Source organism: Perca flavescens, chromosome 15, assembly GCF_004354835.1.
Source record: "Perca flavescens isolate YP-PL-M2 chromosome 15, PFLA_1.0, whole genome shotgun sequence".
Classification (NCBI taxonomy): Eukaryota; Metazoa; Chordata; class Actinopteri; order Perciformes; family Percidae; genus Perca; species Perca flavescens.
In genome coordinates this window covers 7106736-7124322 of record NC_041345.1, presented here as the reverse complement: position 1 = coordinate 7124322, position 17587 = coordinate 7106736, and the positions used below count along the sequence as shown (strand labels likewise).

General features: G+C 41.6%; 1 protein-coding gene across 1 annotated transcript in view; it reads left to right on the top strand.

The window, feature by feature from the left end:
* Positions 1-17587, top strand: part of grin2aa (glutamate receptor, ionotropic, N-methyl D-aspartate 2A, a) — a 143161-nt gene that overhangs the window by 83502 nt on the left and 42072 nt on the right. Inside the window, exons 2-3 of the mRNA XM_028599134.1 lie at positions 2947-3113; positions 7805-8190. Of these exons, the coding sequence (XP_028454935.1) occupies positions 2947-3113; positions 7805-8190 (553 nt within the window). The remainder of the gene's footprint in view (positions 1-2946; positions 3114-7804; positions 8191-17587) is intronic.

Genomic DNA, 17587 nt, shown 5'->3' with positions numbered 1-17587 from the left:
AGTCACATATTAATCTGCCACCTTATTCTACTATATGTATTCCATGACTGGCCGTGTCGTTGTATATTGCAGCTAAGTGTGGGAGTACTGGCCGCTGCTGTGATGAAGACAGGAAGTGACACTTGATCTTATAGCATGACCTCTCTCCTTTCCCACCATGCTCAAGCATTGCTTCAGTTTCTACTCTATTAGAGCACACGGCGCACACACACACACACAACACACACACACACACACACACACACACACACACACACACACACACACACATAGTATCGAGTGAGCCGACCTCACTTACGGATACAGTACCATTAAAGAGCACTCCAGAGTCTTGATGTACAGGGAAAGAGACACACACCCACCACCGCACAAATAATGCAAATAGTGAATACCCACATTATTCAGGGGCTATCATCACATTGGAAAATAAAAGCTAGGTCATGCATATAGCGATGAAATTACATACAATGCACTGATATGGATACGAATGCAATCCACTACACGCATTCCCTGCTTCCTACTTGTGTCTATTTGCATCCCCCCAATGCCCTCTTCACTCACTTGTGTTACATATATACCGACTCTATGTCTTAGAAGTGTGACTCTGTCTACAGGAAAAGAGATGTACAGTAATAGACCAGCAGACCAGTAGGTTGCTCGTATGTAAAAAAAAAAATGAGAATAAAATAAAATATTGAAAGGTTATAATTTAATAGTAATAGTTTAATTGCAAAGTTGCATGTACTCATACTTTGTTGGTGGTTTAAATTGTCTTAAGTGAGTGAAATCTCCAACTTTTTGTGAAAATGGAGATTTTTTCCAACAAAACACAAAACAACGCCTTCTAGTTTCACCTGGATCTGGCGCAGCCAACCATTTACTTAATGTTTATAGACTCATTATGTTTAAGCACTTAATTATTCAGTTTTCTCTCTGAAACAATGTACTGTATTGCAGTGTGTGTCTTATTAGCACAACATAAGATTACATAGCATGTAACATGTTTGGTTGGCATTTGTCAACCGAAGTAGACTTTAGCTCAGCTCAGCAGCTGCAAGCTTTGCTCTGCAAATCTGCTTTGGAGAAGCGTACAGTCAAAATTAAATATTTGAACTGGGTGTGACTCTGGAGATGCACATAACCATCACTCAAAATACAATGCACAAGGAAATGTGTGCTTTAATCCTTGTGTGGTCCTCGGGTCAAATGTGACTCGTTTTCAAAGATCTGTATCAAAAATATGGGTTTCTTTCAACCAAATTGACCAAAAATAGCATGCATGGTTCCATACATGAAACATGCTGTCATTATGCATCAACATGCGTTCCTCTGATCTTAATTATTAGCTAAAGTAATTCATAATTTTTGGGTTTTTTTACTCAAAATTAGGCAAAAATCATTATTAGGCATATGAATGAGGTTTATTGACCACATATTCCAAACATAAGTGTAAAACTAGCGGTGATACGTTGGAAGTTGGCTTAGAAGATGTAACACAGAATTGGAAAAATGTATACTTTATTACACAGGCAAAACAGACAACAAGGGTTAAATAAATATGTTCCACAATAAAGCCACAATCACATCAACAATAATGAAACTATCTCATGTAGTAACTGATCACTTGCCTTTTTCATGTGTTCTTTTTCCAAACATTTTAGTTATTAGGCCTCTCTATAGACAATAGGCCTCTTCAAAATGTGTTTGCAGCATATAGGATTGAGGCTAATGCTAGGCGACATTCCACTACACAGTACTATAGCTCCTAGCATTACAGTTGCTGCTTCATCACACACACCAACACTTTTCTTTTTCACGTTTGGTCACACTGTGGATGAAGTCCTGTAGATGCAGGCTGCACGCAGCGTGCACATATAGTGCACTCTTTTTGTGTGTCAGTGTGTATAAGTGCATGTGTTCCATTTGTTCAATTTAAGAGTAGGTGTAATCTTACAATGTTAACACCGGGAAGAATCTCTTTTTCTTTTTTTGTGTCATATCTCTCGCTCCAACCTGTTGTTCTGGGTCTCTTAGCCCTCATTCTTTTCTTCTTTTTTTATAGCTGTCAGGTTGCAGCCTCACACACGACACACACACACACACACACACACAAACACACATATGACGTGCACAGACACCAACCTGCAAGTCTATCATAATTAGAGTGCCAAAGACAAGTGGTGTCAAGATAAGTCATGTGTTAACTCATGACATTTCAACAGAAATCTACACACAACAGATCATACAACATACAACAACCAACCGGCACAAAGAGGCTTCGTCAGTCCATACATTCCGTTATGCCACACTCTTCTTTTTCTTCCTCACTATTCCCAATTTACTTTGACTCATTTCACATAATTTAATAGCCTGCACCATAATGACTCATTAAAAACGAAAACCCACGAAATAAATGAATAGAGTTAATTTGTCCACCTGTAATAGGGCTTGTCTGCTCCGTCCAAGCCCATGTCTCAGTTTGGCTGAATTAAGTGGCAAATGATTCTGAGTCATGTTTAATGGAGTGGATGCAAGTGACTCAAGAGTGAATGTAACCCTCGTTCCCCAGAACTAGGCCCACAGAGTTCTGCAGCCCGCCTGTACTGCCCCAATCCAATTTGGGCTTAATTGAATTGTTCTGAGCCCTTCATCCATATAGTTTCTCCACAAGAAGCTTACGACTCTCAATCCGTGTGTGTGTGTGTGTGTGTGTGTGTGTGTGTGTCTGTGGGTAAGAAAGAGGGTGTACTGCCAAATTTGAAATGCTCTGTTGTTGATTGATAGTTCTGAGATGCAGTCTGACTTTGCTAGTTTACTATTAAGGGAAGTGAAACAAACATCCAGCTAAATCTCTTCTTTCCCTCACTTTATCCTTCTTACCCCCCCCCCCCCCCACCCCCTCCTTTCTTATTCTCTCCATCCTTTTCCCCGATTCTCTTTTCTCAGGATGTAAAGTCGACATTCTTCCAGTTCGGTGCCTCCATCCAGCAGGAGGCTCTTCTGATGCTGAACATCATGGAGGAGTATGACTGGCACATCTTCTCCATTGTCACATCGAAGTTCCCCGGCTACCAGGAGTTCATCAACATCCTAAAACTTACCGTGGACAACAGGTAGGATCAACTAGACACATGCTTTGCACTGTTCTCCACAGTTTTACTTCATTTTCGGTTGCATCTGATTACTATTAAGTTGGATATGGTAGCTAAAAAGAGGATTCAGCAGCGAAATGCTGTAACTCCAGAAGTAATGAAACCCCATTTGGTGCTGTACTTTACCAGTCCAGATCATAGACTGTATAAAAAGATGGACAATGCATCTCCACTTCATCCTACTGTACAAAAGTGAAGCCAAACTATCCAGGATACGGGTGCTGCCATCTTGTAATTTTGGAGCCAAAGTCAGGCAGTAGTGATCAGGAAGTGGCGCTGTGGTATCAAAGTCCCGCCCTTACACCCACTCGACCAATTGCGAGTCAATCACAGCTGTCAATCATGACATTTAATCCTGTTAACATAGCATTAAATAACTAATTCCAACTTATGAACAATTGAACAAACAACAGCATGATAAGAACTACTTAAAATGTCAGAAACAAGGTATTAGTGTTTCCCATTTAATAGTGAGTGTTGTTTCTTTTATTAGATGGCTCTTTGCTACCATGGACTGCTGACAATTATTGTTTAATTGCCCTATTGTGGACCCTTTTTTTTATTTTGGTCTATGTCCCATCCGCTAACATGAAGGGGGCACCCGGTATTTATGACCTATACTGCAGCCAGCTACCAGGAGGTGATCAAGATACATTGGCTTCACTTTTGAGAGGCTGTTAAGCCGTCCATCTCATACAGTGTATGGTCCTGATGTGGAGGTTGCATTGCCAGCACTTTCAAACCAAGATGGCGCGCGGTCACTCACCAGTGTCCGTCCGGGGTGTGTCTCGTAGCTGGCGAGCCCTTGGCAACGAGTAAAAAAGTCTTTCTTAGTCATCCATTTCAGGCAAGTGGATTACTCCAATCATCCACACTTCTTCCTTGATTCCACTTACAGGCCTTTATTCCCTGGATCCAACATCGGAGATAAACACAAGAAGAAAATCAAAGATTGACTATTAAGTGCAAGAGGCGTAACTAAGTTAATTTTCATTGTCTGTTAAAATCGCATTGGGGGTAGCTCACCTGGTAGAGCGTGCGCCAATATAAAGAGGTTTACTCCTCGACAAAGCGCCCGCAGGTTTGACTCCGACCTGTGGCCCTTTGCTGCATGTCATTCCCCATGCTGCATGACATTTCTCCAAGCCCATTTCTCTATTTTCTGTTTAATCTTTTCCATTATCACTGCAAATTACTGTCCGCAATGTTTTGGCCTTGTATTTTTCATCTCCTCCACTCATACAGTATGTACTTCAAAGACAGAAGGCACTAAAAGGATTCCATCAGCATTCTTAAAATGAATGTAGATGACAGGTAGGTTTACTACACATGTAGTTTGGCTGTTTGCCGCACCTTTAGGTCACTTTGACTGATGATGAGCTACATCATCATTTTATTTTATTTTTTGCAAAAAAATATGGTTTACTGTTCTTTTCTGCAGTTTTTTCTCTTTCTCTCTGCAGACTAGCTCTGAGAAAAAAACTGCTGAAGAGAACAGTAAACCATCATTTTTGGCAAAAAAAAAAAATCAAATTAATGATCCATGTTCAGCAGTGTTGAGATGTTGGCAAGGGCTGGTGCCTGAACCCATGATATATTAAAGCCCAGCTCAGGAGGGTCTTTTTCATTAGCAGTTACTCTTTATGTCAAAAACTCTCTGCCTGTGTCCATATTTGGTAACACTGGTTAGAATTGTTTTAATTACAAGTAGAGTGGCAACAGATGGCTAGCTGGCTGATTGAATAACATTATGAATGTGTCCCTCAAACAGGTGTTGCTATCAGGAAACTGGGAAGTGTGAGCTGCTAAAAATATCTCACAATTGATGTAATCTACCCAAATAGGAATCAGATCCTGTAGACATTTTCCCTTCCAGCAACTCTAAGCCCTGTTAAAGCTTCAGTCAATATCCACGTCATATAAATGTATTTACCATATTTTAGTGAAGACAGCTCCACAGTATTACAGTTTTGTAATAATGAAAAGTAACTTAACATCCCAGTGTCAATATTCGTACCACCTCCAGAAGTGATGTTGACGTCAATGTTAAAATAATAGCCATACTGTATAAAACAAGAAATATTAAAGTGCTCATATTATGCTTATTTTCAGGTTCATAATTGTATTTAGAGGTTGTACCAGAATAGGTTTAATTTTCAAAAAACACCATATTTTTGTTGTACTGTACATTCCTGCAGCTCCTCTTTTCACCCTTTGTGTTGAGCTCTCTGTTTTAGCTACAGAGTGAGGCATCGCACTTCTGTTCCATCTTTGTTGGGAGTCGCACATGCGCAGTAGCTAGGTAAGGACTACTAGCCAGTCAGAAGCAGAGTAAGAGGGCGTGCCACGCTAGCAGCTAGGCGAGCATTATAAACGTGTGTTACAAAGTGACGCACGTTCGTCTCTGAAGTAAAAGCTGGACTACAATAGAGCTGTTTGGAGCAGTTTGTGAACAGTGTTTTCTGTTGGAGATGGTAAGTCCCTTTGGCGTGGACTTTGGGCTTTTTCACGTTAGATGAAAAACGTTAGACGTTAAAGATATATAACACAATAAAGGAAAGGGAAAAAGCCAAAAGGCATAATATGAGCACTTTAAGCCCAATTACCTGCAATTACGCTTTGTCGATTTCCCATCTCAGCATTCAGCTCGTTCTCAGTGACTTAGTCATGGGCAGACAGTTTTAATACTAATGAACTTCCATCATTCACAACAGTAAATTGGACCAGTGAAGTCAGTGAGTCAAGGCTGACCTGAGCATGGAAACATATTAGTATGTGCAGTAGCCTAGATGAAGTACAGGCCCAGATATATGACATGAGAGTGAGGAAATATATTTTGTGGATGACTACTTACATAGGCTGTCTGGTGGAGATGAATGCAGGCAGGTAGGTGCTGTCAGTAGAATCTGCGGATTTAAAGGAACAGAGCTGGGTTTTTGTTCTGGCATTGGACACATTTTACCTGTATGATCTGGATAATCTCAAACACACACTGTACACACTCACATGTTTCAACCAAGATGATTGATCTGCAAGTAAAGAGTGTGCTGAGGGGTAACAAAAAAAGTAATTGTAAATCAGTGTCCACAACTATATAATGATTTATTTAATGAAGAGGATGAGTGTCGGTTTGTTTAAAAGCAAACATTTTTAACAGGGTGTGAAATAAGGTAATGTATTTTTGTTTAATATTGCAGTACTACATACTCCCATCCTTGTTATTACCCCTGAATGCGTCTCTGTGCATCATTGTCTAGTTACTAGTTTTGTCATCTGGGACTTGTGGACCATTAAGGGCGTTTTACAGCCGCCGCATCCGAGCTTGGGCGCGCCAGGATTTTGAGTGCGCATCCAGAGTGCGCACTCCACTCTATTTTTTTCAGCGGCGCGCGACAAAGCGGAAACAGGAAGCCTGAACAAGCTCAAGGATAACCGGATTCCAGGACTCTCAGAGTGACTGCAAGTCTCTCTTGTAAATTTACTGGGTTAAGATTAGTTCTTTTATGGCGAAAAAAAGAAAGCCTTGATCCGACGAAGTAGGTCATCGAATCAAATCAAAGCATTGACGTCAATGCTGTTGCCAGTTCTGCCATTGTTTACCTTTTTCTTCTTCTTCTAGTCCGTAGAAATAGCAAAGTCGGTAGCCTTTACTCACTACCGCCACCTCTGTTCAGGAGAAGAATGCAACTTAGGGGGTAAAAACAGTTACGGCGCTCCCATGACGTCACACTGGCGCTCAACAGGTCGGCTGCGGCGGGTATACCCCACGTTTTATGCCTCCAGACAGCAAGTCCTAGATCACTCTCATGTTATACTACCTGTCTATTGTTGGATGCTTGCACGGTGGTTAACTGCTCCTCTCTTTTTCCTATTGTGTGTCACACTTTGTAACACTCCGTCTCCTGTGTGTGTGTGTGTGTGTGTGTGTGTGTGTGTGTGTGTGTGTGTGTGTGTGGTCTGCATCAATCTTTGTCCCTCACTCTGCCAGCTCTGCCACCAAGGGCCTGTTCTCCTGATACCACAGCATGCTACCAGTTTATGATTGAATATGACTAGATGATTATGAGATACTCTAGAAATGCATTATCATTTTAATAAGTGCTTGTTACTTCTAACTCGGGCAGAACTAGATAATAATTTGCTTTGGAATTATACAGATCTGTTTTCCTTCACGGTTGCTTTGAGCATTACAGTTTAAACACATCTATATTCAGCCACATGCTTGTGCAGGAGGAATAAAATATTAATTAACCTATTTTTTCGTCCAAGAGATGTGACGTAAGCTGCATTCCATGTTGATAACAGCATTATACATATTTTCTGATAACTGTTGTCCCCAATTAGCACATTGACCACTGGCCCTTCCACATTAAGAGGCCAGTGTTTGTTCTCCTTGTCCTTTAGTTGTGTGGGCTGGAACCTGCTGAGCATCATTATACAGGACCAGCTTTAGCATTTGCATTCTCCATTTAGCCTTAATGTTTTCCCCCTGACAATAAGCACTTTACACCTATTAGCATTCACATTGCACTCAGCAATGATATTAATTACAATGGATAATTATAACTGCCCTTGCCAGCACCTGAGCAAAGTTAATAGTCTATTAGTTCAATATTAACATTTCACTCCTATCCTCGTTATCCTTGCTTTAGTTTTGTGGGCTGGGACCTGCAGAATATCATTATTCTGGACGCGGTGGAGGAAGACAGCCGGTCTCAGATCATGCTCAAGAAGGTCCAGTCCCCAGTGGTCCTGCTCTACTGCTCCAAGGATGAGGCGGTGTACGTCCTGGAGGAGGCTCGCTCCCTGGGCCTCACCGGATTTGGATACATCTGGATTGTGCCGTCGCTCACCACTGGGAACCCGGAAATAACACCCGAAGAGTTTCCGCCGGGAATGATTTCGGTGTCATACGACGACTGGGACTACCCGCTGGAGGCGCGAGTTCGGGACGGTCTGGGGATCATAACGTCAGCAGCGGCAGCCATGTTGGAGGAGTATGGCGACATCCCTGAAGCGAAGACATCCTGTTACGGCCAGATGGAGAAGACAACCAAGCTTCCACCCAGTGCACTACATAAGTAAGTAAAGAAGGAGTGCGTGGATGTGTTTGTTTTGACCTTCAATCATTAGAAATACAGTGAAAAATATAAACATCAGAATTATAAAGGTTTTATTAGGCTTTGTATATTTTTATAACATAAAGAGAGTGGCTGTGTCAATGCACATATAAGTTCGTGGGGTCCAAAAACTGGGAGTCCAGTATACTTGTGGGGTCCCGACAGCTTTGTGGGGCCAAAATGCTGGACCCCACAAGTTTAAAGGGCTGTTTGAGGGTTAAGAATTGGTTGTAGGATTAGGGATATAATTAGGTAATGGTTAGGGTGAGGGTAAGGGTTAAGGTTAGGCATTTAGTTGTGATGGTTAAGGTTAGGGTAAGGGGCTAGGGAATGCAAGTCAATGACGGGTCCCCACAAAAATAGTGCCACAAACCTGTGTGTGTGTGTGTGTGTGTGTCTGTGTGTGTGGATGTTTGTTTGAATGTGTGGCTTCCTGCCACAGTTTGTTTGTCTTCACCCCTGGTAATTAGACACTTCTACTAAGTTTCCACCAACTCTACGTTAAGGATTGAGATTGAAGAAAAATGCAATTACTGGATTAAAAAAGCAAGGGATTGAGTGTTAGAGCTAAGAGGACGTGTAGGAGGTGGAATGAGAGGGGAATGAAAGAAGTGAATGGGAGTTGAGGAGGGAGTTTGTTATTTAGGCAGTGAAGAAAGAGGGAAGGGAAGAAATTGAGACTGGGGTAACAGCGGGAAGCCGCTACAAATGAGTGCTCTCCAAAATTGAAGAGCTCCTTGATGAGTCCTTCTGTTACTCTTCTCATTTATTCCTCCATCTCTCATTCACTCTCTTCTGCTCTCCTTCTCATCATGCGCTCGCTCCCCAGCAGCCAGTGGGAGATGTTGCAGGTCTTGCCAGCTCTGTCTGGCTTTCCATCTGGCAGAGGGGGGGGAGAGACACACACAACCTGTGTTTACATCCCGATGTTATTGTTTCTTTTGTTTTTTTTAAATAATGAAGTGTAAAATTAGAAATCTTAAATCTAAATGACAAAATTGTATTCCAAAATGCATTTACAAAAACCAAAAAATTAGTAATGCTGTCTATCTCTACTGTACAACAACAAGATGCTCAAATTAGGAAATGGTTGAGAAGAAGACATTGATAAAAAATTATACAGTAAGAGATGAGGAAGGTACCCTCATATTCCCTCTGATGAACAACTATGAGTTTAGGAAATCGAGATCGAACTGTAGCATTTTCCTCTGAGGTCGGCGTACATAGACTGTCATTACGAAAAAAAATTCCGGCCTGAAACAATTTCATGTAATTGGTCAATGAAACAATTTCATGTAATTGGTCAATAAATCAACCAGGAACTTTTTTGGCTTGCGTGACTAAAGTTACATCATAGGTTGCTTATTTGTCCAACTAATATCCTGCCAAATGTGCAGTATTCAGTATACTTTGGATCAATTCTCATTTGGAATCTGCGGAGACCAAGCCAAGTGGATTGTGCAACATGGGTAGTTAAAGGGGGGCTGGGAGATTAGACCACTCACTGTAAAGACAGGGCTAACTCGGCAACACTGCCAGTTTAAAGATTGAAATTTGAGTTATTACTGAGGTAACAGAAGCATTGCTCACATTGATCACCCCCCCCCCGCTTATAAATGATGGTCATTTAGTGTAAAAAGACAGTAAAGTATGACTGATTACAGCTTTGATAACCTCAAAAGGACTTTAAACACCAATTCCGCACTGATATAGTTCCCCTTTTGTCAGGAAACACAGATACACTAAAGAGAATTACCAAATATCCATGGGACGGCTGACTTTGTTCCCAGCATGCTCTGCTGCCTCAGGTTGTTACCCAGGTGATGAGTGGCCACAGATGGCTCTGTTGTGGGTGAGAGAGCTCAGCCAATAGGCCTTTAGGGCCAGGACACAAGAAACATGATTGGTCAAGGCTAGGTCGGGGCGACGGGCCAGTGTGGGTTGTTAGACCATCAACGGCTGTCAGGGGATATAGGAGGACATGGCCAACGGGCGCACACACACACAGATGGGCTGTATGCAGAAATGTACAGCACCAGTGTGACATATTGCAGTATTTACAGTGGGTCACAGTGTTTAGTCCTTCTCGATAGCTCTTCAGTGTATCTTATTAGCATTCAAGGCTGGCATTCAGGTCATGTTTTTTGTGCTTGAACGCCTCTTAGACCAAACAGTTTGATTTACAGTGGATGCTGCCTTTGGCCTTGAGTGAGCCAAAGCATCGCAATAGAACAAAACATGTATTGAAGAGAATAAAATTAATAGATGGCACTGACATCACAGAAAAGTCTGTAGTTCTGGCGACTAAGTACAGTGTGGGCTTTTTAGTGAAGTTTTACCTGACTCACTTCGCCTGTGACAGCTGTAATGAAAAATCCACTGTGACACATCCGAGATGAATATGTTTTGCAGAGTAATCGAAAAAATAAAATAAAATCATAACAGGAGACAAATGACCAACTAAGAGCGCTGGCCAGTGCAGCAATCAAACCAAGTGACAACCTGTGCTCCATTTGAAATATGCCGCGTGCATGTATGGGTTTTTGTGTGTGCGTGTGTGTGTGTGTGTGTGTTCTCGTGCATGTTAGAAACAAGAGAAATATCCCCCCCTAAAGAGAATGTTCTATCATGGCAGATTTACAGTGCACTGCTCACCTTGTGGTGAACAGTGTGCTCGAAAATACTTTAGCACTTATTTATCTGTGTGTGTGTGTGTGTGTGTGTGTGTGTGTGTGTGTGTGTGTGTGTGTGTGTGTGTGTGTGTGTGTGTGTGTGCATTCGTGCGTTCGTGCGTTCGTGCGTGCGTGCGTGTGTGTGTGTGTGTGGTAAAGGCAAAGTGGTACTAGAGTTCTGACAGGTAATTTCAGTCTCTAGCCCTTGTATATGAGGGTCAGAGCTCAGGAAACACACATGTACGCACATACACATTAGACATTCATTACACGCATACAGAGTCCTAGGGCAGTTGTAGTGTGAGTTGTGCAGAGTTTTGTACTAACGTGCAACACACTGCAATCGAGAATTTAAAGGATGTCGTGACAAATTGTATATATGTTAATAAGATGCAATCATGCAATTTGCTTTACATACTCGAGTTGTGTTTATATATTGTACAAAACTGCTTTCGGCATTTGTCATTTTCACTGAGAGTCAGAGAAAAAATATAAAATAAACTTTTTTTTGTTTTGTTTTTAACAGGATTGAAACAATGATTCAACACGCCAGTCACCCAGTCACTCCACACTCATGAATATTACATTATAATCGCTGGCTAACTACGTCTGTGTAGATATGTGTTTTTAATATTTAAGGTTTATTGAATTGCCATACATATCTGTTTGCAGTTCTCCCGTGACTTGTGATCAGTGAAGAGTAGTATATTTGAGTAGATAGGGCAAATCCGTATACTCTGTCACCTATGGAAGGGTTACATGAATCACATGAAATTAATTGCTGTGTGTAGTCTGTATGTTACTGTATGTCACCTAATAAATGAGCATTATTATCGAATAAGAAACAAGTTTTCCTTAGCTGCTCAAAAGCTGAAATCATGGAGACACAATGTTATCGTCCCAAATAAAGACAGAAAGTGAGAGTAAGGACAGAAAGTTCTAAAGGAGTGAGTTGGATCGGCAGAGTTGCTAATATTTGACATTGTGGACATTGCTGTGGGTAAGAACATCTGTCATTTTACCCCTCAAATCTCTCTTGTCAGCTCAAGTATTGCGTTGGAGGTAAGAGAAAGGAACTGAATCCTTTTTCAATCTAATATATCTTTATACATAAGCAGGAGATGTGCGTCTGTGTGTGAGTATGCAAAAGTTCTCATTTTAATATCGTTGACAAAAAAAGGTGATTGCAAAGCAAAAGCAGACACCTCCTTTTTTAATCTAAAACAATGAGCTTATTGCAGTTTAAGTTCCCGATGCTTAGCCTGAAGTGTCCCTTTAGGCAGTGTTGGGTGTGCATTTTACACAAGACTGCTGGATCCAATGACAGACAAAAGTCAGTAAACTAGCTATACCATTTGCCGACTGGTGACAAATTAAAGGGAAAAACCTGAAAAAATCCGTGGAGAGAAACATAACAAATGCCGATGCTTCCACACAAGTTAACTGCATGGTACAATTATTAACAACCACGCTTGCTTTGTGGCGTGTATAAAAAAAAAAAAGAGGCTGAGCGGGCCCTTTAGGTTCTTATTTTGGATCAAGATGGCAAGAGGAAATTATCTTAAGTGACTTTGAAAGAGGGTTAATTGCTGGAGCAGGAATGGCAGGAGCTTCAGTCACAAAGACTGCTCAAATGAGTAGTGTTTCAAAGGGAACAGCGACTATAGTGACATCTGCATTTAGATCCATGGGAAAGACGTTTAAATAGTGATGGTCGACAGGCAGCGCGCATTTGATGATCAAGAAGTCTGTCAAGAGTTCATCAACAATTACATAGAGATGGATATTATAGCATGGTTGCAGTGCATAAACCCCTGATTAGTTACATTGCTCCAGTGGTGCGAAAACAATAGGCACTTGTCTACAGAGATGTGAAAAAAAAAGTAATTAATATGAGTAGATGAGTCATCCTTCACCGTAATCTCGACAAAAGGTGGGCGAGTGCACGTGTGGCGTACACCAAGAGAACGGTACAGGCCTGAATGCTTGACACCTACAGCGAGGGTTAGGGTTGCAAATCAATACAATCAAGTTGATCAAGAGTGATCACCTTTATCCTATAATGAAAAATGTCTATCCTGATGCAAGTGCTCTCTTCCAGGATGACATAGGTCATGAGGGGTCACTGAATGGTTTGATGAGTATGTAAATGATGCGCTATGGCCTACACCGTCAGAAGACCTCAACCCAATTAAACACCTTTGGGAGTTTTTTGGCCGACAGTGCTCTCCACAATCATCATCAAAACACCAAATTAGGGAATACCTTGTTTGAAAGCATGAAGTTCCAACCCTTCAGTAGAGTTCCAGAGACTTATAGAACCAATGCCAATGTGCATTGAGCTGTTCTGGTGGCCCAACACCTTACTAATACACATCTTGTTGGTTTTTCCTTTCTGTGTGTAGCTGTGACTGCTATGCACATAGTTTTAACTAGGGTTGGGTATTGTTTGGGTTTTTTCCAATACCGGTGCTAAAGCAATACATTGGCCAGTGCCTGAACTGATACTTTTTAAGAAAGTTAAAAAAGGAAGAAAAAAAAGAAGGGTACTAAACAACAGTCAGCTACATTAAAGAACGGCTTGTTTATTGCTAAGGCCATTTGGTCAAAATTGAAGGATTTAATAATATAGTAATAACTATAACTTATAACAATAACGTATTTCACTAGTAAATTGCTGTTGAACGACAAAAACAACCACCACATGGGAAAAGGGTATTTTACAATAATTTTGAATGCACCGCGAGGCTACCAGCTTCAAGTGAATGCACCGTCTGTGTTTTTTTCCAACAATGGCAGCTGCATGCTGCTTAATGTCCCGCTGTTGGATCCCCTACAGTGAAATACAGTCACACTTTACACTGTTTAGCTGTCAGCATTTTAACCGTGTTTAATCCAGCTGCTAGCTAACGGTTGGCTAACGTTATCTGCTGTCGAGTGTAGTGTCAACTAGCGTCACATGCAGCGATGCTTCTGTTGTCTCTTATGTCCATTTCGGAAGCATCAGAGAGCAGCGCAGGCATATCAGTGGCACCGAAATAAGACACCGAAATCCACATTGCTATTCGGTCCGGTAGATACCGGTCGTTAAGGCACCGGTGCCGTATTAGCACCGGGTCTCGGTACCCAGCCCTAGTCTATTGTAAATGGAGTGCAGGCCCTGTGGCTTGGTTTTGACCTGTGTTTTGCAGTTTCTAAAATTGAGCACAAATAACACATTACTATGGCATATTGGTTGTTTATATAGTAAAACAGATTCTGGTCTTACCTCCATTTTGATTTGTTATGTATTTACTTGCTTTGTATGGGAACACAGTTGTATGTATTGTGTTCATTACCCAGGAGGAATAGCATACGATCGACAGGTAGTGGGTTACATATCAGAGATAAATGAACGATCACATTGCTTTTGGTTTGACTGCTCAGAGAGTGAAGAGACAGGGAGACGTGGGACTGCAGAGCAGATGTTATGAAGGGGGTTTAGTCAGTCGCAGCGTGAACAAATCCCATTGCACAGGAAGTTTATTAATTTTTCATCAGAGCTAAGGGTATCTAAGAAAGGTGCTGCAGTGTTTCCTGAACTGTGCAGGGATTCCTAAACTAAAACTTGATTTGCATTTTGGAGCAATCCCCATGATATTCAAACTCAGCTACAGTATACAGCATCCCCAAGCCAATTCACACAGGAATCCTATTTTGTGCAACAACAGAAATCCTGCTGAAGTAGCTGTGTGGACATTTGTTGCATTTTACGGTGAGACTGCAAGCTCGGAAAAGAGAAAATGTAATTGTTAGCATTAATCTTGTGCTGCCCGAGCTCACACAGACAAATAACCGCACACACGGAATGTACACACGCCGACACCTGGGACAACAGGAGGGGCAGAGCCTCTGCTAAGCTAGCATCTACTTCACCTTGTACAGTCATCATTCATGCCGCACTTAACACGTGCCACCTGAGGCATGAGTGTGTTTTCAAGCGACTGCTGACCCCTTGAGTCATCTTAAAAGACCTAAATCAGCACTGATAGCAGCTCCCATCTTTTTTTTTTGAGACTTTCCCCTTGTCTCCCACAAGCACAGTCTGTGTGCGTGTGTGTGTGTGCTGTTGCAGTTCGTAGATCTTGAGTGCTGACAGTATACATCATTGCTTTGACTGGTCCTTGACTTTACAAGGGATAAATGTCTCTATCTTTAACACACACACACACACACACACACACACAGCTTTATACAGTACATCTTAACATCTTTGTGGAGACTCCCCCAACAATATGTTGTTGTTTCTCAGTATTAACATTATTATCTTCATTCTCTATCTCCATTACTCACTGAGTACAGGATTAAGAAAACAGCAAAAACAGAGTGTTTGAGTTTGGCCCTGGCTGCTGTAATGCAGTGTATGTGTGTGCTCTTATTTGCCTGCTGCAGTCTAAATGTGCACTGCACCCCCCCCCTCCCCTCCCATCCCAACCCCTTTTACTCCAAAATAAGAGGAAGGGAGGAAAAAAATAACCCCACAGATATTTTTATCCTAACTCTGTCGAGGCTTAGTCGTCTTCCTCTCCCGTCGCACTTCTCCTCCTCTCCTCCGTTCCATCTTTCTCCCTCAGTCTCTCTTATCTTTATACTCTCACTTTTTTTTGGTGCGTGTGCTCCTTCTCCGCTGTCTCTCCACCTCTGCACCGTTTCCTCGTCCCCCATAATGAATAGAGAGATTACTGAGGCTGGAAAGTGAGAGAAATTGGATCGCTTTACTATGATCTCAGTACTACAGGGGAGAGGAAACATTAGGGGGAGAATTGCTGAGGTGGGCAAAGTAATTGTCTGTGTTTCTGTGTGTGTGCGTGTGAGCATGCAGGGATGTTCATTCAGCTTTGTTTAGGGTCATCTTACAGCGTATACCCTCCAGCCTGTGTCCGTATCCTAGCAACGCCCTATCAGGTCCACCTGTTTGATGGACGTCGGCCCAAACCTGCTTGCAGCCACACACACACACACACATATGCACACAATCTGCCCATCCTTTTTTGCATCCTGTTGTTTTTGATGTTGCTCCACTTTAATTTTCACGTGACACATATTTTTACAGCAGTCATGATAATAATGATATGATGTGAAATAGGATATTTTCTCAGTGGTGCCTATTTTTCATTAAGCCTGTTTGGAAAATCTGAGGGTTCAATTGAATTGAATCTCAATTTTTTTTTTTTTTAAAGCTGCACTATACACAGCTCTCATGATAAGCCTCTGTGCTTTTATGAACCTAAATCACAAACAATGTTTTTTTAACTAAGATATTGCTCCGAGCCGCAGATTCAACCACTGTACCATTGTGTTTACTGATTCACCTTACTTGATGTGCTACTCAGATAGGCATTTATTTCTAACAGCCAGCACAAGTTTTGACATTGTTACATCAGAGTTACATCAGATCCTCTCTAATAATGCTGAGAAGTACTTTTATTTGCTGGTTTGCGTCAAAAAAATAAGAGCATGACAGAAAGTGACAATAATCCAAATGAGCAACAAAGGAAAACAAAATGTACAATAAACAGATGGAAAGAAGAGTAAACCCGTTGCGTGTGTGTGTGCGTGTGTGCGTGTGTGCGTGTGTGCGTGTGTGTGTGTGTGGGTGTCTTCCAAATAGATGGTTGCAAAGCGCAGAATCGGCTGTTGTCCAAAAGAGCAGCAGAATTGATTCCAGCATCCATGCTGTAGTCGCACATAATTGGGTCTAGCGCTCTGTGTGTGTGTGTGTGTGTGTGTGTGTGTGTGTGTGTGTGTGTGTGTGTGTGTGTTCCCAGCAGCAATTTCAAGGGACATGTACAGTAGGTGTTGCATTTGATGTATATATATATATAGTATATAAATCAAATGCAACACCTACTGTACATGTCCCTTGAAATATATAATGTATTTTCCCTTGAAAATACATTTTATATAGATAGATAGATAGATAGATAGATAGATAGATAGATAGATATAGATATAGATATATCTATATATATACACACATAATGTATTTTTATTTAACCGAGTAAAGAGGATTTATACGATATTGTCACTCAAATGTCTTTGTTATACATTAACATTCAATATGTCAAATGTAAAAGCATAATTTGTGCACTGTCAGTAGATACAATAGCACCACCTTCATACACTGCAGCACATGCCTGCACAATGCTCTACACAGCATGAAACACCTTACCTGCAGCACTCTACTGTGGCTTTTCAAAGACCCATCACGTGGGTCCATGTTCCATTTAAAGTTTTCCCTGTCGTCTGGGCCCCAGAATGGAGTGGAAGAGAAAGAAAAGAGGAGCTGTCTTTCCCTTGTTGTACATGACCGCTGACAGAAGGAGTGAGGGAGACAGAGTGGGGAAGGACAGCCATGATTAATGTGGAGGCTATGTGAACCCAAGAATATCTTCCCACTGCCCTCCATCTTAGCTAATGTGACCTGCCATGTGGGTCACCCATTACAGTGTGTGTGTGTGTGTGTGTGTGCACACATGTGGGTGGTGTTCTTATGGGCAGACTATGGCTTTACAGTACTATCCATTGTCCACTTTCTTTTTTCTCTTCCTGTGATTCTTTTCTGTCTGGAGCAATAAGCAACTTATCCTTTCTAATTTCTAAA